Source organism: Apus apus, chromosome 1 (assembly GCF_020740795.1).
Source record: "Apus apus isolate bApuApu2 chromosome 1, bApuApu2.pri.cur, whole genome shotgun sequence".
Taxonomy (NCBI): domain Eukaryota; kingdom Metazoa; phylum Chordata; class Aves; order Apodiformes; family Apodidae; genus Apus; species Apus apus.
Window position 1 is genome coordinate 103,609,979 of NC_067282.1, and position 27,774 is coordinate 103,637,752.

The 27,774-nt window shown below is 42.5% G+C and overlaps 2 protein-coding genes across 2 annotated transcripts in view; one reads left to right on the plus strand and one right to left on the minus strand.

Moving 5' to 3' along the window:
- SYTL5 (synaptotagmin like 5) overlaps window positions 1–1,153 on the minus strand; it is a 92,793-nt gene extending 91,640 nt beyond the window's left edge. Inside the window, exon 1 of the mRNA XM_051609126.1 lies at window positions 1,136–1,153. The gene's annotated coding sequence lies outside the window, so the exon portion shown is untranslated. The remainder of the gene's footprint in view (window positions 1–1,135) is intronic.
- Window positions 1,154–14,364: 13,211 nt separating this feature from the next.
- On the plus strand, window positions 14,365–22,405 carry DYNLT3 (dynein light chain Tctex-type 3). Its single transcript, XM_051643967.1, has 5 exons — window positions 14,365–14,452; window positions 15,672–15,713; window positions 18,564–18,687; window positions 19,788–19,865; window positions 20,949–22,405. Exons 1-5 carry the CDS (start codon window positions 14,423–14,425, stop codon window positions 21,023–21,025), a joined length of 351 nt encoding a protein of 116 aa, XP_051499927.1. The 5' UTR covers window positions 14,365–14,422; the 3' UTR covers window positions 21,026–22,405.
- Window positions 22,406–27,774: the final 5,369 nt, after the last annotated feature.

A 27,774-nucleotide genomic window follows, 5' to 3' on the forward strand; every position in this document is an offset into this window, starting at 1 on the left:
TCTCACCTTCCAGAGCTTCACTGTAAATGCTGAGATGCAAAACAAAAGCGCAGAGACCCCAGGATCTAACTGCATTTGGGGAACAGTTTATATTAGAGATGCACAGAAAAGCCATTATAGCCATTATTTTTGAGCCCTTTTACATCAAGAAACCTGGAGGAAGCAAGGGGAAGGAAAGAGTGTATGGAGAGTGTGCTCTTGGAGGCAACACAACTTTCATGATATGCCCAACAGAAGAAATAAGGGTTTGTTATGATCACCTCTTCCAGCCTCCCCTACTTGTAGCCCATATGATTTTCCCATATTAAGTCCTGTTAAAAATAGACCTGCCTTTAGAAAAAAACACATCCTTGATTTAAAGTTTTTAAACTATGAAAGTCTTAAATTTTTTCATAATTAATGACTGCTGTTACTTAAAAAACCCTGCTCTTCCTGACCAATCTCAGGATGTTCAACTTCAAATTTCCAACACTGGGTTTTGTTAAACCTTTTCTAGCTTGAGCTAAGAGCCTTTATTCCTCACTTAGAATTCCTAGGCAATGATCCAGTCACTTCTTTCATTCCTTTGGATCCACTCAAGACAACACAAGCTCTGAATGGCATTACAGCAAGGGGTTTTTAAATGTTTTATATACTGCAGTGGGCTGCAGCTTGCACACAAATGTCTTGCCTGAAGCTCATACAGCAAAGCAGTAACACTTGTTCACCTTGCAGGTAATTTTCCCACCTGCTCCTCTGTCTTCTCACATTCAAGTAAAGGGCTAGTCCTTGGCTGACTGCCCATCAACCCCCCCAAGACTTTCCAAAAATCACTAACTCTGAGGTGCAGAATCCCCAACTCGCTGTTCCTTGTGGTGTGACTCCAGACTGGGTAATGCTGAAATGCACATGGGCTACCTGCATTCAGTAACTACCAAGTAACCCAAACTACTTTATGTAAATGGTTCTCAGTCTCCATCATTTAACCCTTTCTCTGCATAGTCATGTAATAGAACTTAAGCTACATATTACGCAGATTATACAAAATAAATAGTGGAGTACACTTTTTAAAGCAAAAAAAAAAAAAAAAGGGGGAAGAAAACTTTAGGCAGCACACAAGAGCTGATCTTCCCCTCAGAACCACAAAGCCACTCACCTGCTCGGTGATGAAAAGGTCAATTCCTTATTGTCCCTTCCACCGAAGCACAAACGGCATCACTGACGGGCAAGATCCACCACCTTCCTTTTTCACAGTAACGGGGGGTAGGAAGCATGAAAAAATACAACCCAACCAAGCACGCAAGCGCTCCCCCGTCAGGTTATTAAGGCCAGAAGCACTGGCTCTTGGCGAGGGAGAGGCTGTGTTGGTGCAGCCCCCTCCAGGGGAGGTGCAGCCCCACGGCCGGACAAGCACAGCCCGGTGCCCGGGCCAGCCGCTCGCCCTCCGGCGGGACCGCGCCGCGGGCTCCCCCCAGTCCCTCCCCAGGGGACCAAAGAAACCCCCGCCAACAAAACACAACCCCAAACAAACCAAAAAAACCAACCCCAAACAACCTACGAAGCCCAAATAGTTGCTATCAAGAAAGAGGGACTTACCGGGAACCTCGTCAGGAAAAGAACACGTAGAGCCGGCAGCCCCGCCGCTGCAGCCGACCTTGTTGATGCCAACTGGGCAGCCCGGTGAAGCTGGGCGGCGAAGCCCCCCTCTTTCCGCAGCGGGGCTCAGCACGGAGCGCTCGCACCGCGCCGAGCACACGCCGCCCCGCAGCGGGTAAGGGCAGACACGCACCGGCGCCCGCAGGTGCAGCCCTGCGGCAGCAAACCTCGCCCCTGCCCCGCCCGCCGCCCCGCTCCGCGCTGGGCTCCCGGGGCGGGCTGCAGCCTCCCGGGCCGGCTCAGCGCCTGCCCGTCCCCCCCGGCAGGGCAGCCGCCGCTACCGCCCCGCGGGCTCCCCCCCCGCCCCGCTCCGGCTGCTGCCGGGCAAGCTTCGCTGCCGCTCCCCAGCGGCCGCCGCTGCCCCGCAGCGCCCCGCAGCGCCGGCGGGAGGCGGGCGGTGGGGGCCGGGCCGGGGATGCGGGGCGGGAGCCGGGGCCGCCGCCGTCCCGCGCTGCGGAGAGCGGGGCGGGCCCCTCCGCGGCCGCGCATCTCCTCCCGCTCCCCCTCCGCGCACCGGGGCGCGGGGCTGCGCTCCTGGGGGGGCACCAGTCGCTGCTCCCGGCGGGAGCCCGCGGGCCCCTCCACCTGCCCAGGTCTGACGCCCCTTCCGAGGGGCCTGGGGAAGGCTGCGCATCCCCTTAATACCCTCCTTTCCCAGCAGTATTTCAGTTGTATGGAGAGAGCAGCTCGGGACGCGAGTCAGTGGTTTCTCAAGGGGGGGGAAACGGTGTTTACAGTTTTACGATTTTACAACCATTAGGAAACAGTAACTGAATCTGTTCTCTGCATTGGGCGAGGGAAGCATCCAAAGGGTTAAACGGTGTGTAAGCGTATAAATAAAAGGCACTTGTCTCAGCTGTCCTCCCTGCAGCTACAAACAATAGTTCCTAAGCTTTATGCCCATCATTTTTAACGGAACAAGTGAGCTGGACTCATCAAAGAGCTACAAGTATTTAAAAATATTCCAAATTTCAAAAGTAATCAAGCAAAACAGCATCTTGATTCATCCAGATGGATGATTCATTCACCCCCATAGGCATCCTTGGGCACCTGAAGAGCTCACATGGCAGGTGTCTGAGAAAGATAAGGAAAACGATTTGGCACTTACGTATATTTCTTAACACGTTAAAATATGGTTTTGAAACAGTGGTAGGCCATGTGAAAATACTAAAGAGCTTTTATTTTTCACAGCTGAAACTGATTTTAAAACTAATCTAATTTTATCACCTTCAAAAAATTAGAATGCATGCAACCAAATTCTCCTGCCTGGCTTTCACACATAAAATCTTAGCATTAAAATACCAGTTTATGCACAGTAGCAATGTAACATTACTTGTTACCTCAAAATTCCTAGTGATGCTTTTTAAATAGCTACAATGCTTATATTATTCCAAATAATGCGTATGTTGAGATGTTTATACTAGGGAGGTGCTACATTGACTTGGTTAGTAAAATACAAGCCCTCTGAAGGCAAATTTGAGTTTGCTACGTGTTCTAGTCACAACACCATTCTTTGACTTGTTCATGAAAAGTTACTGAAGGGATCTGCTCTAAATGAAGTGCTCAGGTATGTAATTTGTCTGTAATTGCCTCTGTAACAGTGTGAATCGTTATCAAAAAAAGATACACAGAAGAATGTATTCTGTAAGGCATGATTTAATGTTAAGTATTAAAACAGCAGCTTCAAATTTATGTGGCTTTTTTTTTTTTTTTTTCAGTATTGTCTTTTGTTTGGGGGAGGGCAGAGGGGGTGCTGGTTAAAGAAAGGGCTAATACCCATTTGCACAGCAGCTTGAGAGCTCAGGTGCAGCCCTAGCATCTCTGAACAAGGATAATTTCTGAGAACCAGCACAGGCTTTCTGCGTTTCAGTTGGGATAGAAAGCAGCTGTTCTTAGGAAACACACTATTTTGGCAGCACTGCCATGGTCTAGCCAATGTGGTGGTGTTAGGTCATAGGTTGGACTTGATGATCTCAGAGGTCTTTTCCAGTCTCAATAATTCTGTGATTCTGTGATCATGCCAATCCATATCTTTTAAGCACCCTTTGTATGCCATAGCAGACCACACAAACCAAGGACTTTATAGATCAGGATTACAAAAGTCCAAGGATTGCTTAGAGGAAAGGTAAAGCATTCTTGCTGTTGTCTCACTGGTAACTTCAATCACTGCCAGTAACACATATCCTTGTAAAGGATTACCCCATTGGGGTAATCCAAGCTGCAGATCTGTTAGGAATGACTCGTAGTGTTCGTGGCCCTTTCCCAGCATGCTATGGCAGTCCTCTTGTCCTCTGGAAGAGTGTTTTTTCCAGTTGATTTTCTTCTCTGGATGTACATCCACTAACTCCACACACCAAAAATCAAGCAGCTTAAACATTCATTGAAGTTCTGCTTCACACAACCACAATATCTTCCAAATGCGAAGAGCTTGCATGAATTACACAGAGTTCAGTTCAATAATGTTGAAGAAACCTTAGTTCATTTTCATTTCAGGTAGTACTACAGAGTGCTCTGCAAGATTTTATTTCTCCTCACCTCAATCTGATGAATCAGTAATCTATCAGTAAACACCACAAAACTAGCCTATTAATCCAATTTGCTAAACCAAAATGTTTTGAGTAAGAAATCGTGTGCCATGAAATAGAGACTTTTTCAAAAAGACCCATAATTGTTAAAAGCAAGAGCTGCTGTGGGGTAACTCCTAAATAACAGGTGCTAGAAGCAGAACTTGAGAACAAAATTTTAAAAGAAAACTTTGCCAAGGAAGCTGAGATATGCAAGGTCTCATCATCCAGTAGAGCACTCCTTGGGCTGTTTTCCAGAATTATAATTGCAGCCATAGTGAAGACAGAGGACTGTGCCTTTTACTAACTCTCATTGCTCAAGGTTTTGAGCTGTCACTTGGTGGAGGCCCTAAAAAGAAAAAAAAACAATAAACCACAAACCAGAGACTTCAGCAATGCCTTCCATTGGTCAGAAAGTTATGTAAGGTATTTTAATACAAGTGTCCTACTTCTTTGTATTTTTTTTTCCCAATGGTTTGAGTTCCTGTGTGTGCTGCATTTTAAATGAAGAACCTCTTGGCATTTCTGTAAAAAGGCTCCCTGTTCAAATTTTAATGTGGTTTGAGATACTGATGTGCTTCTCTCTATTGCCAGTTAAAAGAGGGAAAAAGTCAGAGTTATGTTTTGAAAAAATGCCTGTTATGATGCACTAATGAATAACAAGGCAAAATGACATTTAAAGAAATACAGAAATTGCTGCAGAAGCAGTAACACCACTGTATTTCTTTAAACCTTTTGAGAGCTTGATCAGCATTCCTTCTTGAAACAAGACAGACATAGTCAATCAATGTTATTATGCCTGCTGTTTTATTTTTATTAAAACATATTTAATTTCATTTGAGACTTTCATCACAATTCCTGCTTGACGAGTGTGTGACATACGGGGTTTATTGGAATGCGACATAACCCTGTCAACTATGTTTTTTTCAGTGTGCATCACAACTGTTCATGAAATCAGTGCAACCAGGTGGCCATGGGATCCAGACACACCTGCTTTTCTTAGGACTTGGATTTTGTGTTTATAACAACAGTATTGGTCTGCAAGGCAGAGGTTATTGTCCCTGAGCTTACTTGCCCCCCCCATTTTTACTTATGAAACACTAATCAGTTTTCTTAACACAATGACAAGAAACTTATCTCCAAGTAAAAAAGTAATATTTTTCCAGATTCATTCTAGTTATTTACTGTTGTCTTAGCCTTCTCCATACTGAACAAGTGCTGTGAAAAGCAGGATAAGGATGAAGAAAATGTTATACAAGAATAATGAAAACTTGTCTGATACAAGAGGGCAACATTTTGGAAAGGCCATTATCTAAGTTTTTTTCTTAACGTTAGTTACAGGAAAATTACATGTCACAGGCTTAGAAATGAAACCAGGGGAGCCAATGTCATTAGCTGTTCTGAGACAAGGCCATTTCTATTTCAGCCAGTGAAAAGATTTAGAAAAGCAGGTATTTACAAAAAGCTTTTCAGGGTAATTACAGTCTCCTGTTCTTTTTAAGAAGTTAAAAGCAGACTTAGAGATATATTGAATGCAGCAACGCATTTGTACTTCTCTACCTCACATCATAAAATGAGGAATCTATTTACTTGCTCCTGCTTTTCTGTACTACATTTAAAAGAAAAAGGAGAATGCACTTATTGACATCTCACTGTGCTATATTAAGCCAATACTTTAATTACTGCCTACAATGAACACACGCAAGCCAAGGGAATGCTCTTACAGCCCCCATTACTATGTGCACTATTTACTTAGGCAATTATTTTGATGTCAGCTATAGTGTTCTTTGCACAAGCAAGAACTAGGCAAAGTGAGAGAGAGCTGTGGAATGAAATTCTGCATAAAGAAATGTTCAGTTAATATCTGGGTGCCCTGTGTAGGAAATAAAGAAGTGTTCCTTGAGCACTGAAGGAACCATTAGTAGAACTTGAACATGTATGACGCACCTGCAAAGCATAAACTGGGAGCACAACATATAATTTCATACTAAATGTACCAAGGTACTTCTTAGAATTAGTTGCTGTTTCACTTCCAAATATCTAGCTACAATTCTATCAATTAGCAAACCCATCAGTAAAATATCTATAGTTTTCATGAATGTGTTATTGAAAGAATTTTAATGGCATCTACAAAAAGAAACATTTCAGTGGTTTCATGAAACCAAGTTATTTCCTATATATAAAATTTGTGAAGTTCAACAAGAAGGCATCTCAAGTCACCTAAATGCTGGTAATCATCTAACTTGCAAAAACCCCTAGAGTGTCAGGCAAAACTCTTCTGTGTTTGCTGTCACTGAACTACTTCAGGGTCAAGATGCTTCACCAATGCTTTTGTGTCATCTTGACTCACTGTACTTACCACTTCGATATATGCCAACCAGAAAATTAACCTATAAAACCACAGGGTTCATGCAATGCATTAACATAGTATACTGACTCACTGAACCTCATATTTATCTTTCATCTATTTAAGTATTCTGCCACAAGCAAAGATATTTGTTGACACCAACACCAACCATTTAAACCAAGCTTTCTAAGCTAATGCTTTCCATTCTGTTCAGAAACTGACAGGACATTTTAGCTCAAATAAATTGGTTGAACTTGTCCTTGACAAGAAAAAACAGCTTAGGAAACTAGAAGCCGCATTCTGCATTGGAAACAGGGTCTGGAAAAAATTACTAAGAGGGCAAATATATCTTCACAGCAAAAAATACTTCCATTTATTTTATAAAAAAAAATATTCACCCTTTGGAAAACTCAATTATATGGCAAGACTCACTAATTTGTCTTTCTTTTGCTTGTATTATGCTTTGCTCAAAACACTTGTTCAGAGTTGTAGCCTTATGAAGTAATTTTTGCCCAGAGAAAAGCTGTCATCTTGAATGAAGTGTTTCTTCAACATGGTTTAAGTGACTTACAAACACAGCCCAACTGTGTTGCCTTGAACACTACAGGAAGATAATACTTTCTGCAGGGACTTTTCTACATAGACATCCAGTTTTCTCTTTGTAGAAAGCACTTTTTCCAAAGTATGCTCTGAGTCCTTAGGGCATGATCATGTTTCTTGGCTGGCCCTACCTCCCTTCACACATGAAGATAACTGCTAGATCACCTATTTCCAGTTCAGAGAAGCCCTTTAGTCCAAAAAATCAGTTTCTTCTCATGCTTTTCATCATACATTAGACAGTACTTTGGACAATGGCTGTTATTGTTTCAGCCAGAAAGATGAAACAGGGATGTTCAATGTCTCTTCCTTTTACCTGGAATAAATGTTCATTGTCTTAACCATGCCTGCAGCAGACAAGAATAATTAAGACTTCTTGCTGCCTAACAGTACCTTCTAGTACGGGTATAGATAGACGATTACCATGTAGAAAAGTCTACCAAAAAAAATAATAATCTTTTGATACCTGGGGAAAACGAGCTCATATTTGGTTAAAAGGCTGTCTAATTTTTGTCTGTTTGTCTAATAATCTGCAGATGCTGAAAGGTAAAATCTGCTAGTTACTACTTTTTTCTCTGTTCCTCAGTGTCCTGCCTTCTCCCTTGCCCTGCTGTGTGTCTGACCTCTTGGCAGGTCAGCAGAAAACTAAAAGAAAGTTGCTCAGTGTTTTTACTGCTGATTTAGTGAGCCACATCAGAAGGGTAAGGGATAGTCACTGGAGGACAGGAGCTGCTGCTAGGGAAGGCAGGGTTGTGCTGCTGAGGAAGGAAATCCATGGGAGAGGAGCTGGACCACTCCAAATGCTGACACTGAGCCTTCACATCAGCTCAGCTGTCTTGTGGTGTTTGCTCAGCCTTAACAGTAGTGTGTGATTGTTTGGGTTTGTTTTTTTTTCAAACAACAGGGAAATAATAAGATCACCAAAAGGTAAATATATCCATGTAACATTCTTGCCAGTTTTTAATTTAACATCTAGTGGTATGGCATTTGACATCAGCTGTACTAAGAACAATGTCAGGAATGCATCCCAGTCTTGTAATGGTTCATTTCACCTCACTAAAGCAAATAATACCTTAAAAAATAAGTGCTCTGGTGATGGTAAAGAACCACATCGTATTTAACTTCCATGCATTTGAGAAAAGGACAGCAGTATGTCTGCTTTTAGCAGCTGATGCTGCAGCATTTCTAAACTATAAAAGACCGAGATTAAGAGGTTTTTTATGCAGAGTATACAATTACAAAATTCACAGACTAGATGTTTTTAAACAAATACATTTTAAACAGTTCTTATTTTTACTTAAATATTTATACATCATAAAACCTGTCATCTTCTACCAAAAACTGTAGGAGTTTTTGCACAAGAGCTCTCATAATTTATAATCTTACAGCAGCATTTTGATTACTGCTTGAGTAACAACACCATATTCTGTGCATTTTAAGATATCGTTTAATATAATTTATCAGGAGCAAGTGAAGAGTTAGAAACGTGACCAGGCAGCCTTGGTACACTCTGATGTTTACTCAGTAACCTCACTGAAGGTCATTTTCTTTACCACGTTACCATTTTCAGAAGTCTTGACAAATAAATAATTGTCTCAAAAATAATTGAAATTTATGAGCCTTCATAGTCGTATCAATAACCTCGCTAAGACTTCTGGCTCTTTGACTTCAAAGCTTAGCCATGTACTTAAGTAAAGCAAATTGCAACTGAGAATTTTAATATAGGGATCACACACTGTCCATATGTGGTGAATTTTGGTTTGTAGGAGGAAGTAATTCAATAAATTTTGAACAAATAGCTCTGGAACCATTTCAACTGAACCCAGCCAAGTTCTAGTCATTAAAAAAACCAAGGGCACAAACAAAAACAACCACATCATGCAATTTATTTCCTTTAAGGTATGTATTTTAAAATTCTGACCACTAGCAATTTCAACTAAATTGCCTTGCATATTGTCTTCCTAAACAGTGTTTTGGAAAAGTAAAATATATTCTATAATGTTTATTTGATCAACTTGGGAAACCAAGTCTTTTCCTGTTATACACAGGATTATATATTGACTTTCTAAATCCAGAGTTACAGCTATAATTGGTCCAAAAGTTGTTAATACAGAATAATAATGTATAATAGATGTAAAAAATTAATAATACATTCTAAATATAGTGTGCATTGCCATTGACCAGTTAGACATAGTCTCGTTTCCTTATCTTATGGAACAAAGGCATCACTTTCAGAACAAGGTAAAAAAGACATCATCTGTCCTAGGTTTTCACTTTCGTGTTCTGCTCTGCAGTGGTTCCTGATGTTCCTGGTTTGTAGTTACCAAGTCATGAGAAAAATGACTGAAGCAGAACAAACGATAAACAGTGCATGCATCTTCCTCTCATGCTCCAAGAAATCTGGTATCTGAAGACCTTTAAGTAACACCTTCCACCCTCCTGACTTTTTTGTCTCTCTAGTTGTCAAGTATTACTGAGTAAAGCCATGCTGACAGTTCTGGACTTCAGAAAGGCTGCAGCATTAGTTTGTAATAAGCCTTTACAAGACGCTCAATCCAAGGCTTGCAAAAAAGTATGTGACTAATTTTTTATGCTTCCTTTTGCCTGTGTGATCCACTGTCATTTGTTGACCAGTGGAAGTATTTTGAAATGCAGGTATGCTGGGCTTCATGTTCCAAAATCCTCCAAGCTGGCTGTCAACTTCTTTTTCCCTCCTCACTCTGCTTCTGTTACTGTTTTATCTGTCTCTCTCACGTCTGTGCTGTCCACACAATCTTCACGCGTAACATTGTGCTTCAAATCTGTTTCTCTAACGGTGGCTTTTCTTTTTAAGCCAGTCAGGTTACTTGCCCCTGGGTGCTCTCTGGTCACCTGAACTTAGGATAAGTTTTCAGAAGTGCTTGAAAAAAGAAGCACTTCAAACACTCTCTGTTAGTACTAAGTGCCAGAGAGTCATCTGCAGCTACCTGTTCACGTGTTGCAGCACAGTACCAGTGGACCTGTCCACAGTACCAGTACCTGGTCCACCAGCAGTACTGACCACTGTGCTTTTTATCATTGCAGCAGTTATGCCAGAGCAGTGTGCCCCAGGAGCTGGGAGGTGGGGAAATGAGCATGGGGAAAGGAAGGCATTGATTTAACATACTTGCTCCTGAGATAAAGTAAGCATTTAAGAATTTCATCTGGTCAAGGTAAACCCTAGAATCAGCTGTGTACACTGTCGTGCCACAAAGGTCATCTGACAAACCAAATCAGCCTCTAAGGAAGCCAGTATGGACTTGAAATCCAGCCACTCCAGTGTGGGACTGAGAAAAAGCCCTGCACGTCGCAGCAAATCAGACCAAAGGCAGCTCCGTGCAGATGCAGCTATTCCAGCTCCACGCCACGCTAAGACATTTGCACAGGCTTGGTGCTGTACTTCTGTTCTCACTCATGATCACAGTGTGATTTAACAGTACCATGACAATTCCAAAAATGCAGAATCTGCTTTGACAAACCATTTGTAGCTATGGAAATAGCAATATTTATGACAATCCACAAAGAATTTTTGAAACAATTGTTGAGTGGGCATTCAGTTCTGCAAAGGGAGTTCTAGCGAGTCACTGCAGTTAGCATTAAAACATCTCTCAGGAGAAAATATCATTCAGAGAAGCAAATAACTGAAACCTCTGCTAGAGCCAGCATAGAAGCTGCCATACTGATTAGCTCAAGAGTCCATCTAATCCACCACCCTGTCCACTGTGGTACTTAAGCACTGAGCCTGCAGGAAACGATTAAGAACAAGAGCAGCACGCTCCGATCCTTCCTCCAGCATCTGGCCACATGTAGCTTAGGAACTAAGAAAAATTAAATACCAGAATTATGCTGGTTTTGTACTCAACAGTTTAAGTTAGAAGTGAAGTTTAAAAATATTTACAACAGTTTAAAGGAAAAAGTGAGAGAGAAGGCATAATATTTTAGCTGCATTGGTGTTCACATTTTTTATTGCCTCTGCTCAAGCAGCACAGGATCTGCACAGCCTGCCACCTCTCCAGTATGCCAGATCCCCTTCAAATACTTGCTTTCTAACCAACAAATTACTTGAGCTGCTCTGTTCATTCTCTAAGAGCCCCTGTTCTGCATTTGAATGATGACAGCCAACAGCACTTTCAAATTTAGGGTTGTATTTCTGAGCCACTTCTTTCAGCACTTTTCACAGCTCCTATTACAATTCACAGAACTAATTGTACTGCAAATCCATTTGCATTTTCCAGTGTTCAGTTCACAGTAGTGTAATAAAGAATTAAGCAATGTTATCAGGTAACTCCCCTTGAAAAGATGTGTACTGGCTCCGTGCTACCATCTAGCATTGCTCTTGTGAAACCAGTAACAGCATTAGTCATTCTCAAGAAATAAAAAGGAAAATATGACTCAGGGAAAAAAAGGAAATAACCACTCAACAGTTGTGAAAATTGAATAAATGTAAGTCTAAAACTACCTCAAAAGATGATTTTAAACCTCCTTCTCTCTAAAGGTTAGCTGCATGCCTGGCAGATGTTATCTAATGTGCTATTCATTCAGCGAAGGTGATTCCAAACCAGGTCTGCTCCAGAGTTTATTACTCTAATACTTCAATACTCTCCCTGAGTTCCATTTAAAGTCATTGTTTCTTGCCCTGCCTTTCATCATATATTGGCCCATTAATCACCTTTTTCAGTAAATTGCTACCCATTCAGACACATCGACAAGGAAGGCTGGAGAAGGGATATAAAAAAAAGGCAGTTCCTCCACAGATCACATTTTCTAAGCTTCCTTTCAGTCTTCTTGCCTTCCGAAGAATTACTTTTCTATCTCTGTCCTGCTACCACACTGGGCTGAGAGTTACATTCAGTGCCTGATCAGCACCAAGCAGAACAACATAACTGCCCTCCGCGGTATTCTTTACTTGATTTAGTTACTTTTAACATCATATTTGTGTTCCTGTTTTTTGTAATTTCATATTTTTCCCTGCAGCACCACTGCCTGGAGAATTAGTCCCCATTTTGTATTTGTGCATTCGATCTCTTCATTTTACAGATAGTACTTCGAGTTTTTACGAAATTTCTTCTTGATTTATTTCTTCAAACGATTCAATATTTTAAATTTTGATCCCATCATTCAATGTGCTTGTAACTTCTTTCAACATGCTGTTATTAAAAACCCTTTATAAGCACCCTTTTTATTCCATTATTCTGCTTGTTTCTACTAGTACTGATTAGCTCTTGGGGCAAAAAAACCCAACCATCCTCTTGCATTTATTCCTCCTACTTTTGATAACCTCTTTTTAAGAATGATTATTTAGTTTTTCCCTAGATTACAAATTCTTGTGTGGGAGAGCATAAAAAAGAGACATTTACTACCAAATAACACACCTACTATTAATTTCCCCTTCATCCATTAAACCGGCTGTCCTACCAAAGAATTAAATCAGATTATTTGACATATACTCTTGGCAAATCTGTGCTGTTTTTTCATGGATGATACTGGGTGTTTATTTGTAAACACTTCCTGGATTAATACTTGTTTTGCCATTTTGCTATTTATCTAATGCCTCTCTGGATGTGGAGCTGAGCCTGATGGACTCAGAATTTTCTCAGACCTCTTGATCTCCTCTTATCAATAAAGGGTAGCAAGGGAGGAAGGACGGGTAAATTTTTTTGCATTAGGACCTCCACATGTATACACACATAAATCATTCAGGAACCTTCTCTATTTTCTGGGAAATCCGCTGAGATAATTGCTGCTAATATTTCAAAGAAGGTATTTCTTTGAATATTTCTAAACAGAACTGAAAAATAGTCTGGAAAGTATTTTCACATGATAAGATACCGCACCCAGAAGACACAATTGCAAATGGGCATGATCTCTGAAAATGCAGAGAATAAAAAATGCACAGGACCCAAGGGAAAGTTTTAGCCCTGTTAGCTTTTCTCCAGGATGCCAGTGCATATACAAAACATGCTTCCACCAGCTTTTGTCTCCTTAAAAATAAACATGCAATTTCAGCCCTAGCTTTGAACTAGTAGTACATTAAAAAGTATTTTATTTTACTCTTTATAGCTTCCAAGTCTGAAAGCCTATGAAAATTTTGCAGAGGTCACAACACAAAAACTTTATACTGAAGGAGATGTTGTTTTGTGTGTTTTCCTATGGCTATATGCATTTGTGCTTGCTCATAAAGATTTAGTCTTCGTGCTCAATCTTCTCCTCCGACTGCAGCAAATATTGAACATGAAAGCTAGTTTGAGAGCAAGCAACATAAAGATGTTTTGCTTTCCTTCCCCATGTGCTTTCCTGTTTTCCAAAGAGAGTATTTCCAGTGTACATACAAGTAACAGTGAACAAGAGACATGTTAGTCAGGTAAGTGTATTTCTGTCCATATATATGCCTCCAAAACTGGAACAGGAGGAAGCCCTGGTCGTCTCACTCGTGTTCAGTCTTGTTTAGAAAGACCAGGTATCACAGGGAGTAAATCCACGCAAGACCTTCCTCCAAAATAGTAGTAGTAATTTAATAATAATAATAATAATAATAATAATAATAATAATAATAATAATAATAATAATAATAATAATAATACAATAATTTAATAATAATTTGATAACAATCTGATAACAATAGCATAATAATAATAATAATAATAATAATAATAATAATAATAATATGATGATGATGATGATGATGATGATGATGATGATGATGATGATGATGATGATGATGAAAACCCCCGGCATTTGACAATTCTGCGTTGTTTTGTCCTTCCTGTTTCCCAGGCAACTTCAGAAGGAGAGAAAATATCTGATGCATTTACGTATGCACATGGTCAAACAAATCTCAGCGTCAATTCCTCATATTCAAGTGGAATTAGAAGAACCTGAAGCTGCAACTCGCCATCCTTAACACCCAGCGTCAACGCCGGGCCAGACAACCGACGCGGATCCACCCAGAACCAGGAAATAAGAGACAGACACCGCCGGGCGGGTGCGGGAGGCAGCGCCACGACTGCCCCCCCGGGGAAGCCGCTCCCTCGGGAACGCTCTGCGTCCAGCCCGGGGCACACACTACAGATAAACCATCCACCGCGCTTGGGGGGGGGCTGCGCACACCGCTCCGCAGGGTTGCCCGCACCAGCAGCCCCCAGCCCCCGCCCCGCCCCGCCGGCCCCGCCCGCCGCCGCAGCAGCCCCGCCCGGCCCGGCGGAGGCGGAGCCGCGCAGGACCCGCCGCCGCTGCCGGAACAGCCGCCGCCCGAGCCGGGGCCATGGAGGAGTTTCACCCCCACAACGACGAGGTGGGGGCCGCGCTCGGGCGGGGAGCAGGGCCCCCCGCCAGCCCGCCCGCCCTGCGCTGCCTCTGCCGCGCCCCAGGGACCGGCCGCCAGCCGGGCGGGCAGCCCGAGCGCTGCCCGGGCCGGGCGGGTTGCGGGGGGCGGGTTGCGGGGGATGGGGGGGGGGGGGCTGCCCTTCCCCGCCCTCCGGGCAGCCCGGGGCCCGCGCCGCAGCTGGCGGCCCCTCAGGCGGGTCGGGGTTTCCCGGCGGGGCCCTGGCCCTGCCGGCTGCCTGTCAGGGGGCTGCGGGTCACCCGCTTCGGTTCTGGGAGAGAAGAGTTTCTGCGAGGGAAGGGACGCGGGGCTGGAGGGCACGACCGGCCGCTGCGGGGCCCTCGGGCTGCGGCCGCTTTTCGGCTGTCGGCCCTGGAGAGACCGCCCCCCCCCCCCCCGCCCCAGTGCTGGGCCCGGTCTGCGCCGCGGGCTGAGCCCTGCCAGCCCCAGCTGGGGAGCCCTTCCCTGCCCCCCCCGGCCCTTCCCTGCCCTCCCCGGCCCTCCCCGGCCCTCGCGTCTCCAGCCACCAGCGTTCATTAAGTGTCGTTGTCCCTGGGGTTTCTCTCGTGGCCCCTGTTTCCAAATTGCTAGATTCCGAGGGGCAGATGGCATGCATGTTTCCTTGGGAAGCCAATGGAAACGCGAGCAGGAAGGAGCAGAAAACAGGAGGCATTAATCCTTGGGAGGTTTTCCTGCACTCAGGAAGGTTCTTTGAATAAGATAAATGACTGCGGAAATGAGTCTTTTTGATACGGAGGCTGCAGAACCTCCTGTTACCGTTTGTTACCCAGATGCAACCCTTGGACTAGTAAGCCTTTGACTCCAATAAAATCCAGAATTAAGAGCCAGAGGAAAATATTTGGCATTTAACTCTTAGTCTTGGAGAATATTACCTTGACAAGCACAGGCAGTGGTGGAATTTAATCTTTACACAGGGTGTAAATTGAACCTGCTGCTGAGCTCGCTGAGGCCCAGGCTTTTTGGACCCTTTCAGATATGACTAGCAAAACAATGCTAAGTAAAGTATATAAGGTGCTGGGGAAAAAAGTAAGATTCTAGGATTCTACTAACTGACTTATACAATACAAAGAACTAGATACTGGGCCTGATCATTACGTGTTACGTAGAGTAAAAATGCATCATTTGTTTACTTTCTATCTGAAATAATAATATTTCATTTTTATTACAGATGATCTTCAATGCTGATGAGGCCCACAACATAGTTAAGGAGGTAGGTTTTAACTAACATCTCTGTTTCAAAGAAAACCTTTACCTTACCTTGCACTGTAGTGAAAGCAGTTACTTTCATTGATCATCCCGGATAAATTCAAACTTGGGTGAAACTATTATTTATATCAAATAAAGATGGAGTTTCATTTGGAGCAGCTTTAAGCTTCACCTAATTGCTGTCTTCAACTACCTTAATAAGAGAAGATTGATAAGAGAGAGCCAGAGTTCATATCACAGTGGTAAGATGAGAGGCAGCAGTCACACATTGCAAGGGAAATTCTTTTTTCCCCTCTTTATCCAGCTAGAGAGTAGTTAATCACTAGAGAGACCACAGGGAGAGCTTGTGGAGTCTCCATTCTTTGAGATTTTTAAAACTTGAACTTGCCTGAAGAAGGCCTCGACTGACATGATGAGATTTGGGAGTTAGCCTTGGCTTGAGCAGGAGATTGCATGACGTGAGCTTGTTATACTGGCAGTACTTTAAAGAAACAGTTTTTACACGAAGGGAGGAGATTGAAAGTGCTTAGCCTGATGGTCTAAATTACATGCCTAGTAAATGGAAAGTGATTAAAGAAGAGTCTGTGGTGCACAAATGCTGTCACATTTTGCAGGTAAATACGATTTTGAGAAAGGAACTTCTAGATGGGGTCTGCAGTTCCTTTCTCACCTGTCCTGTCTGGAAGGGAAAGGGCTGGGCTTTTAGAGCAGCTCCAGTACTCAACAGCAAGCTCTTGGATTCAACCCTTTATGTAACTGTCCCTGCCTTGAAAGGCCAAATATGGTATGACAGAGTCTCTTTACTTTCCCACCAGGCACTGGGAGTAAAGCCAAGTGTTTTTGTCTCTGATTGAAAGCTTATCCAGAGCTGAGGAGCTCTAGCACTGGGTACATTTCTGGAAGGACAAAAATCCCCAAGGGATCTTGTCCCTCTGCTATCTTCTATTCTATTTTGTGAATGCTAGTTTCCGTTGAGTCCTTTGTTCAGCTTTATACACTGTGATCAGAACTAATTGGGCTTTTTAAGATCTGGGGCACAAAACCCTTACACAGCCTGTTAGTAGGTGGTTAGTACATGGGATTCATCTTGCTGCATCAGAGAACACAGTTTTACTTTACTTACCTTTTTCAGGTGTGCATTTCCTAATTACATTTCTCAATTTTAAGAAGTATCCATCAGCACGTAGTTCTGAATTTCTTAGGAGCAGAGAAAACCATTGGAGAGTTACAATTAGAGAGAAGGCCTTCTGTTAAATTGTTTTAAGTTAAAGGAAGTGTTGGCCAATCAGTAGCTGTGGGAGGATACCTAATTTTCAAGCCATTCAAGTATTTCTCGTGCTGCAAAATACGACCCTTGAGTATCTCTTGGTTTTCTGTCCTCCTTGTCTTGTAAGCTGGGGTATACATTTCACCATTGTGGCTCTGGCTCGCTGAAGATTTTTTTTAGATTTTCTCCTGTTAAAGGAGAAGCCACTGCTGGAGCATTTGCCCACCATTCAGGGAGTGGTGGGTGAACTTTCACTGCCTGAGTCTTCCAACTGCTAGCCAGAGTCCCTTCACAATGGATGACTCTGGTGAACTGACAGGTACCCCTTTTGATTCCACTCACACACACACACACACACACACACGCTTTACTCTCAGGTGCATTTCATCCTTCTTCAGGGTTGACCCTAGTTCTCCTCACAGCAGAGTCCCAGACATCAGATTTTATAAAAATAAATAATGTAATTGGGAGGTAGAGCAGCAGGGTCAGCTCGAGCTGGGTGCCTCTAGAAGGGGACCCTGAACAAAGAAATCACTGGGCAATTACCCCCTTGTGAACTGTACACGTCTTCTAGTCCAATAGGAGTTTTTGGTCTAGGATCTTCCTACACCCTGTTGGATTCTTCTTATGTGTCCAGACAGACAGGCCATTGACTGTTCTTACCTTGTTGATTTGCAGTCTCTGCTGACAGCTGTAGCTGCCTTACCTTCTGGTTTGGGCTTCTTTTGCACCTGTGCCCCTTAGCAGAACTTGGGAAACCGGAAAAGTCTCAGACTTAGGAAAAACATTTCTTAAGGACAACCAAAACATCAGTGTGTTACCAACATCTTTCTCATGCTAAAAAGACAAAATACAGCACTGTACCAGCTATTAGGAAAATTACTAAGAAAATTAACTCTGTTGCAGCCTAAGGCTTCAGTAAATTAGCTGCTCATGCTAAGTAAGTGAGACCAAGGAAGAAGCATAAATTCTGCAATATTATCACAGAATGGCTAAGGTTGGAAGGGATCTTAAAGATCATCAGGATCCAGCCTCTCTGCTGTGAGCAGGGGCACCTCACACTAGACCAGGCTGCACAAGGCCTCATTATAAATCAAAGTAACTTATTCTAAGGAAAACGTATTTACTTAAGCTAAACAACTAGTATCTCTCAACAATTGCTCACATCTCTGAAAGGCTGACCAGCCTAAGCTGACATCTTTATTTGAGTAGTACCATTTCCAGTTCAGTAGCTTCTGAAAGCCAGTCTGTAGTAGGGGATCATTAGGAACAGTGGGATGTCTTAGTATCTTCATTGGTGAACAGATTCATTAAATTAACTTGGGACTGAAAGCGTATAGCTAAAATCTTTCCTATGAGAAATGTTTGGTCAGAGCCTCATTTTTCTACATGTAATAATGTGGTCAATATGTACTAAAAATAAGTTCCAGAGAATGCTCATTTTACTTCCCATTCAGCAACTAATACCTCAAGAGATTTAAAGTAATCCTGTTGCCAGACAAAATTCCTCAGATTATGTGAGAGATTTTAAACCTGTACATTTTGAAGTATGTTTACTGTAACTGTTTTGTTTTTTCTCTCTTTTAGTGCATAGAAAGTGTTATAGGCAAGGCAGATTACAATCACAACAAAGTCAACCAGTGGACTGCTGCTATAGTAGAACAGTCACTGACACATCTGGTAAAACTTGGAAAAACATATAAGTACATTGGTAAGTATAAGCAGTGATACTCTTACCACATAGAATTACAATAAATAGTTGCTGAAAGGTTCATTTGAATGCAGTGCTATATTCAGTAGAAAGTTTAAAACTGTAAACAAAGCAGAGCAGATACCTGAACTCTTCTGTTACATGGATTTTTGGTAAAACCATGGCAGTTTCACTTGGTCTAAGCATAGTAGCAATACTTAGCACAGAAGATGACATGTTGCACAATCTTTCCTTACTGTTAAGCAACCCAAAACTATTATATCCACTTTCTCATACTGGTTTAGGAGATAGATGCTGTTTATCTTAAATAAAATTTTCAGAAGGATTAAGCTTCCTATAAATACAGACATTTCAAACACTTTAGTCCTAAGCTAAGTGATGTCCCACTATATTTATGTGCATATCTGTGGAAGGGAAATGGCAATAAGTTTAATCCAGTTTGGTTCTTACATGGAGCGTTGGTGAAATAGCAAGTGTAGCAGCACTGTTCTGTTTGGGAAGTCTTGGTTTCAGATTGTCACTGGTTTTATAATCATTGCAGGTTGCCCAGAGAAGTGGTGGAAGCCCCATCCTTGTCAGTGTTCAAGGCCAGGTTGGATGGGACTCTGAGCAACCTGATCTAGTGGGAGGTGTCCCTGTCCATGGTTGGGGGGTTGGAACTAGATGGTCTTTAAGATCCCTTCCAACCTAAACTATTCTATGATTCTGTGTTTTCAGAGAGCAGCCAACTAGCACTTTTAAGAAACAATTCTCATCAAGTGTGACTTTTGCTCTACCTGTGAGGACAGTAGCTGCAATCCCATTCTGATGTGCACATGACACAAGCCATACCTAAGCAGTTTAAGAGATAAAAACCATAATCCTATTAACAAGCATTTTGTTAAAGCAGGTGTCTTTATGCGAGTAAAAATAATTGTGAACTGCATACCAAGTTCTTGAAGAAAATACTGAGAGCAAGGGGATAGTCAAAAAGGGTTTTGACTCCACTGTGTGCTGCCTGCCAGCCATTTGAAAACAATGTAGGCTTGAGTTCAGAAGTACTGAATGATTCACCCCTTCTTTAATAACTAATTCCTTGATTTTACGACTGTATCTTGCAGTAACCTGTGCAGTGATGCAGAGGAGTGGAGCTGGTCTTCACACAGCAAGTTCGTGCTTCTGGGATACCACAACTGATGGTAAATTTCCTCAGTCAAGTGATAAGTTTGTGGCAAAAGAAAAGTTACTTATTTCTCAGTTGTAATAGGCTAAACATTTTCAAGAGTGATTGTAGAAAGCTTTAGCTTCCAAGATTAGATGCATGTTTACAATCCCAGCAGGAATACTGTGTTAGCAGTTAGTGCCTGCATTAAGAGTGATTGCTTTGTAAATTATAAGAAGTGGGAGTAGAAATGGCTTCATACTGAAACAAGAATCAAAGCATTTAATCCTCGTCAGTAACCACAGATCAGTCGAAGAAACAGTAAAATGTTGCTTGCAGCAAATGCAAGTGGCTGATCCTGAACATATCTGCCTGTGTGCTGTACAGGAACAGCTCTGCTCTGGAGGAGAGCAGAACATGGCAAAAAACAGAAATAGTTTGACTTAACAGTATGTTTTTCAGTTCTTAACTATTGGCCAGGCTTTGGATGCATTTTATTGCTTCTAAATTAGTTCTAAATGAATTTTTTCCCAGGTTTGGAGTATCATGGGGAAGCAAAATTAAAATGATCTTAAGTCTGTCACAGACTCAGAAAGGTCTTTTTAGAAGAGGGCACCAAGAATAACTTTAAATTAGAGATGCCACTAGAAAGTCAGCCAAGGTAAAAAAAAAATAATAAAATGAAGTAAACAAGTACATTTTTAATCTTCATGTTTCCTTGGCCTGCAAGGCATTGATATATTGATACAACAGAAGAGGAAAACCTACAGAAAGTAGACACTAGAAGGAATTTGATACAGTCTTTTCCTGATTTCTTGTCTGATTGTCTTGCCAATTTAATTATGAGATTTTCAAGGATTTTTGCAAATCCAGCTTTTTAATAGAAGGATACTGCAGTTGTGTTTTCCTGGAAATTGTCTTAAGCATACAAGGCTCATGTTAGGTAACAAACAATGTATGAGTTAACGAAAATGTTTTGAGGACTGTAGTCTATTTATAGCCAAGATGACATAATAGTACTTACCTTAAATCACTGCTGAAATACTCATGCTTATTTGATACCATTTACACTGCAGTAAAGTGAATGTAGTAAAGACACTGGATTTCTATTTTCTTCTAGGAACCTGTACAGTGAGATGGGAAAACCGAACAATGAACTGCATTGTCAATGTGTTTGCTGTTGCTATTCTCCTGTAGCTGACTGGAAGATAAATATAAGCAACACCAAAGCCTTTAAAAAAAATACAAAACATCCCAACACATGACTAAATATTTCAAATAATTATTTGGTTTTGTATGAGGAGCATACAGAAGTTCTCAACAGAGAACATACAGTCTAAGCCAGTTCTCATAGATTAATTATCTAAAAGCTAGCAAAAAAATTAAAAATATATATGTGTCTCTATCTAAAGTGAAAATTTTAGTAATTTAAATATTCAGAGTAGGTTAATGAGAAGATGCCACAAAGATCAATACAACTTATATCAAAGCTAATATCAAAGACACTTTATTCAAGAGGAACAAAACACATCAAAGGAAAGGTCAAAGGGCAAGCAAGACCTCTCAGGATTATGGTGCATTTGGGAACAAATTATGAACACAATTCAGAGTGGATATACTGTAAACAGTACTGGTGCTTCATGTTTGATTAAACAAAAAATCTGTCACATTGAGTGCTGGTGCCTGTGAAATTGCCCAAGCATCACGTTTCAGTCAAGCATGACCATTTACCTTGAAATTAAATCCAGTTAAGCTTTTCCCCTGGAGGCAGAGGATGACTTCATTGGGATAAAGGTGAAATATACTTAGTACAAGCAGAATTCTAATTTATCTTCAGAATGAAGAACGTAGTATTTGTTATTTATTCAGGGAAAAATGCTGGGGATCAGACGTCAGCCCTTAATTCATAGTTTACAAATCTGAAAACATTCTGGAGGTACTTAAATTTGGTTTTGTTCCATGACTGCATAATTTGTAACAAGCACTTTACTGATTCCTCATGCAGTGGCCAGGAGCTAGGGCAGTAAGACTGGACCCACATTACTCCCAAGCAGGATTGAAGTGTTTGGAGAGAAGGCGCATTTCTAGAGGCTCTTTCTAGCTTAGAAAGCATTTATCTTTAAGCAACATATTCTTTATAGGAGTGTTTCCGGTGTTCTCTAAGTCTAAAATTGGATCTTAGTCCTGAGAATTAATACAGTTAAAGTTCAAGCACTGAGACTCCTGTAAAGATTTATGCAAGCTCTTAACTTTCCTCATTTGATGAGTCTTAACTTGAAATAGTCCACGTGGAAGAAAAGCATTTGCACACATACAAGTATTTGCTGGATTGGGGCCTACATTTTTGTTGATTAATGCACAAATTATATGATAAAGAGATGTATCAATACCAAAAATGCCTAAATGATTGCTGCCACTAAGTGGCAGGTACATTAAGTTGTTTTCTCAGATGCTGCTTAAGGATAGACACTTGTCTTTATTACTGCACGTCATTGGAAGAGACTGGTAACTACCTGGTAAACAGCTACCATAAGGCTGTTTGGGATTTTAACATGAATATTAAAGCACTATTATGCAGTTTTGTTTAGTTGTGGTTTATTATTTTTTTTAGATAACTGACTATTAGGGCATGTAGTAAGTGTCCTGTAAAAAGAACAAGCTAAAAACTATTTAATTGCTGAAGCTGTATACACATATAGCTAGTATAAGACTACAGAAGGAACGTGTGTATGTGTAGTTTACAATACTGTTGATAATCTCTTGCTTTGCAGACAAATACAGTTTCCACTTTTCCCCAAGTGCAAGTAAAACTAATACTGTAGTATTGCATATGCCTAACAGGCAAGTGTAGTGTGAGGATGATGTGTGTGTGTGTATGTCGTGCTGACTTTCAAATGTATAATAATTTAGCATTATTTGGATTAGGTCAGCAATTTCTGAACTAGGTGCCAGATCCAAGAACTGAGTTGTGGGACTGACAAAAATGCAGTGGTCTCACTGATGTTTGGTACTGCATAAAGTGAAAAGTAAGTGGGGTAGCAACTGGAAGAAGGTTTGTTATGATTGGTACGTTGTAAGAAGCAGGTGATTAAAAATAGTGATGGGTGTTATCCCCCTTTAATGGGCATTCTGGTGCCACGGTCGGAAGAAATATCCAAATAGGCATTTGTAGTCTCATTTGCTGTTTTTGCTTTACTTGAAAACAAGATGCACTGAGTAAGACTGTCAGTTTAATGAGGCTTCATGAAGGTTCGGCTGCAGAAGAAACCCAGAAAATTCTGCTTAAATATAAGACTACTTCATTTTTCTTTCTACCAAAAAAAAATAAAGTTTTGCCTTAGTTGTGTTTTTGCCTCATGTTCTTATCAATATATATAGGAAGTGAGAACAATATTGCTCTTTCTTTCCTTCACTTACATACAATAGTGAGAACTTGGGAAATGTACTGGAAGTTGTGCGTGTATTTTAGAGACAAAACCTCATCAAGGGCTAGTTCTCAGACTTGGTCTAATTTCTCACACCTCTTGTCTACTTAGACCTCTTCCTCTAACTGCTTGTCTTAATGCGAATTAAAGCTTTTGTTGCTCCAGGGAAAAGCATTTTCATTCTGCATGTATGTTCCTACATAGGATTTCATGACGAAAGACACCTGTTATTCTTCCCATGCAGATTGTGTTAAACTAAACAGAAAAGTGTGAAAGGGAAACTAAGGGAGCAGGTTCAGTACTTTCCTTTTCCTTGCCTGCCAGATGTCTGTCAGTAACTTGTTACATTTCTGATAACTGTCTTCTAATTATACTCAAAGAAACAAGTACAAATCCCAGTATGTTCAGTTTGGGCTCATGCACTTCACCGTTCATTATGGTTTGTGTCGGGTGCTTACGGTTACGTGCCTGAAGAAAAAGAGACAGATAGGCAAGTTTTGTAGGCAAGACACTACCATTTCAAATAAATGTTTTTACCAGTCAATGACAGAACTTGTAATCTATGCTTATGTAGCTTCACAGTGTAGAGACTGTTCAGAATCAAAGCCATTAAAATCCCCGACCCACAGGGGAAGGTGACGAGATGGACTAGGTGGCTCAACTGCAAGAAACTCACTTTGTAATCAGCAGGTTCTTCTCATGGTCCTATATTGGATATAATTAGAAGAATTTCGGAACAGGTCTTCCTAAATAAATACATAATATCTGCAAAACCCTCCATCATATCTGTAAACTCCTTAGGAATAAATTAAACATTCCTTGTTCTCTTTTTGTGGTTTACTGAAGTTTTTAAGGTAGCCTTGATTCACTGCTTGTTCATGACCACTTGGGTAAAATTAGAGGCTGGGGGAAAGATGATGAATTAAGGCCTTGTTTGACAAAACAAAATATTATCTTAATATAACATCATACACACGTACATACAGTTTGTTATTTTAAAATGCCATCAAAAAGATGTAAGGACCTCACCAATCAATGCTGTAATAGCTATGTAGTGTTCACCCCTGAGTTGAGCATTTTAGGAAATTAATCTTAGAGAAACAGCTGTAGACAGATGGTCTGCTGATCTTCTGAACAAGTTCTAGCTGCCTGTTTCATGTTGCTCATTACAGGCTTCCTGAATGATAGTTGAAAGGATTGTTTGTAGGGAGCAACGTAAAAGCTGGCTCCGGAAGGGAAGAAAATGAGTAATGTAAGGTGTAGAACTGGATCAGCTGAGGCTCAGGGGTCGGTGTGGAGACCTTCCAGGCTCAACTCTGCACCATTGCCTTGACACCTCGGGCGAACTTGTGCAGTTGCCGCGGGGAGGAGAGAGGGGTGTGCGCGCAAGGTTTTTGCTGCCTTGAAGCAGCAACCGGTCAATGCCTGCTTTCCAGTTTGGGCTTCAGGGGTCGCTCCGCTTGAAGCCCGAGTAAACCCCTCTGCGCGGGCAGCGCTGCTGCCGCCGGGGGGACCTGGACAGGGCCTGGGCTGCCCGTAGCTGCGCTAACGCGGGCCACGTAGCCCTGGCAAACGGGGCTTCAGCCGCCCGGGACCTTGGGTGCCGGCTCCCTGGCTCTACGCCGGGCCCCCCGCCCCGACGTCCCGGTGCCAGCAGCTTCACGGCACTAAACCCTGAGCCGGCAGCGTTAGCGCTGGAGCACGCACCGGCCGCCGGCACCGCCGGGCTCCCAGGCGGGCGCAGCCAGCGGCTGCCATCCAGGGTTTGGCGAGTCCCTGGCTGCCGCGGGCCGGCGGGGCAGCCAGACCGCCCCGGCCCCGCACCTCCCCGGCTCCGCACCGCCCCGCAAAGCCCCGGCTCCGCCCCGGCCCCGCCCCGCCCCGGGCCCGCACCGCCCCGGCCCCGCACCGCCCCGCACCGCCCCGGCCCCGCAGCCGGCGGCAGGAGGCGTCCCGGCTGGCCCCGCAGCGCCCTCCCCCCGCCCAGCCTCCCGTGGCGGGAGGGGCGGCCGAAGGGCAGTCAGACACAGCCCCTGGCGTGGCCGGAGTGGAAGTATCCCGGCCGTAGCTTTAAAAGCAGTCATAGTAACACGTAACAGTGACCTCCTTGCAGAACAGCCTGGGGCAGTTTGGCGATGCCATTCCCTGTTGAAAGGTGCGTTCAATGAAATCGTTGTCGCCTCCAGGAGAGGTGAGACCGCAACCTGCCATTGCCGGCCGGCAGACAGCCCGCTGGCATCCCTCCTACTTCCCCGCTGGAAATGTGGGAGTTAAGGCAGTGGCTGTGGGCTTTGTGTCTGACTGTCATCCACCCGTCTTCTGACTTCGGCTATTTTTATGTTAGCTGTCGGGCCTCGCTAAAGTAAGCTCTCTGTACACATGATTAACTATATATATGTGGCACACTGCTAATTTCAGTGTTGCTGCTGTCAAAAATGCTTTCGCTTGAGAAGAGGCACGGGACTGCCATTCACCTATTAGACCACGACAGTAGTGGTATCTATCAATACTGAACAGGTGTTGGGAAATCAAAAATAGAATTGTTGTTATATATTGCCAGCCTCCTTCACTCACCCACTAGAGCTGGTCAAGGGACTGTACAGTCTCATAAAAATTTGCATGTTTTCTCTTTTGTAAGGCAAACTTGAAATGGAGAAAATCAGAGTCAGCGTGGAGGGGCAGGGAAAATATCGGCAGCTGAAACAAGCCTAAGATAGAATACAGAGCTTCAGGTTTTTTTTATTTTTATTTCTTTTTCCACATAGATTGTGATTTAAATGATAGGAAAACTCCAAATCATAGAACCAATGTTGAAATGCAGCTGAGTTTATGAAACCTGTTTTCTGACTCTGCCTTTTTCTCAACATCTGTTCCTCCTCTCAGCTCCTATCTCATTTCTTTAGGAAAAGACATTAAACAAATAAACCTAGCTTGGAAACCTAATTCAAGAATTACTCAAGCCATGGAAATTTGCTCAAACATAGAAACATGTGATCCTGGTTCTCCATCATAATAGTAGTAGTAATAGTAGTGGTGTTATTTTAGTGATGTGATCACAGTATCACCTAGAAGCACTAAGTTGGGAACAATGCCCCACTATGTTGAATGTTACTCAAACATAAAAGAAAAACCCAGCTACTGTCTGAAAGCTGTTCATTTTGACTTGAAAGGGAAGGCCACAGTGGATGGACACAGGAACACAAAGAAGCTATGTTAGCACCCCAAAACAAGTGGTCCTAGTGAGGAATTTGATTCCAACAACTGTCTCAAGATGAGAATAGAGATGAAGATGTCTGAGGAAGTTCATGGCTGAGCATCTTGATGCTGACTGATAGGTCACCAGCAACAACAGAGGGGTAGGGCATCTGCCTACTTAGAAACTTCAGTTGCAGCATTTTGAGAGTTGCACTGGGTTAGAAATCAGGTAGGAGAAGGTCTAAGATTGACATTGGAACACTGGCAATAATTTAAAACACTTTTTCATTTATAGGTGGGAGAAGGACTAGTAGTTATATTAGCAAGAAATGGTTTGGATAGCTTTTTTAAAGATGACCGTATTCTTGGGTGGAGAACAAGACAAACAAGGTGAGAGGTTCCCTTTACAGGTTGTGTGGCATTTACAAGATGTGTAGAGGCCAGGCCTGGCCAGCCTTTCCCAGTAACACTTTCCTTGACAGGAGTAAACACCTACTTGGCACAAAAGGCAGCAGTTTGCTAGCTCACTCTGGCAGTATTTTCTCTGCTGATAGCGCTTCCTTGTGTGGTTACAAAGTGCCAAAGCTGTCCCCATTGGCTGGTGGTAAGCAGTGTTTTTGTCCCTTGGCAGGGGGAGAAGGGAAGACGCCGTACCTTTAAACAAATTAAATGGCTGCGGATATTAGCTACGTAAGGAGGGAACATCTGCTACTTCTAAAGGGGAAGTGGCCATCTTCATGGGTTACAGCTTAGTCTTTGCAAATGACTTGAAAGTAACATGAGGACTTTCATAATTTCCCTGATTTGGGGGCTAGTTTCTGTTGCTTACGTAAATGTAAGTATACCTGTTTAATTTTCATAATAGTAGGTCACTCCCTGGCTAAGTCTAAGAAATGCAGGGGGTTTTTTTTGCAGTTGTAACCACTGGGGGATGCTGGTTTTCCTGTCACGCTTCACAAGCCAAGACTCATACAGTGGCTCTCATAATCTCCCTCTCTGATTATTACTGTTCTCTTTCTGTCAGCCTCAAGATCCCCTCCCCAAATATTGCTACAGAGATCTTGTCTCTAATTTGTCACTGGCACATATATCCTGCCAATTTAACCACCCCGGCACTCTGGAAGGCTTTAGGGCATACAAGTTCCTACAGATAAAAGAGTTGGTGGGTAAAGGACTTAAACAGGAGAGTGTCTTCTTGCAGGCTGTCAGCAAGGAGCCCTGGCAAATGCTCTAAATATTCTAATGTATTGGCCCTGTAATGCAACACTTGATCACCCTGAAGAAGAGCTGTTATAGCGAGGGAAAAGCCGCTGGTATGCCCCTGGC

Bases quoted from the DNA above. Each gene is read 5' to 3' on its own strand.
- DYNLT3 (XM_051643967.1), top strand. From the start codon at position 14,423: ATGGAGGAGTTTCACCCCCACAACGACGAG. The intron at 14,453-15,671 runs GTGGGGGCCGCG...TTTTTATTACAG, and splicing joins TTCACCCCCACAACGACGAG to ATGATCTTCAATGCTGATGA. The intron at 18,688-19,787 runs GTAAGTATAAGC...TGTATCTTGCAG, and splicing joins AAAAACATATAAGTACATTG to TAACCTGTGCAGTGATGCAG.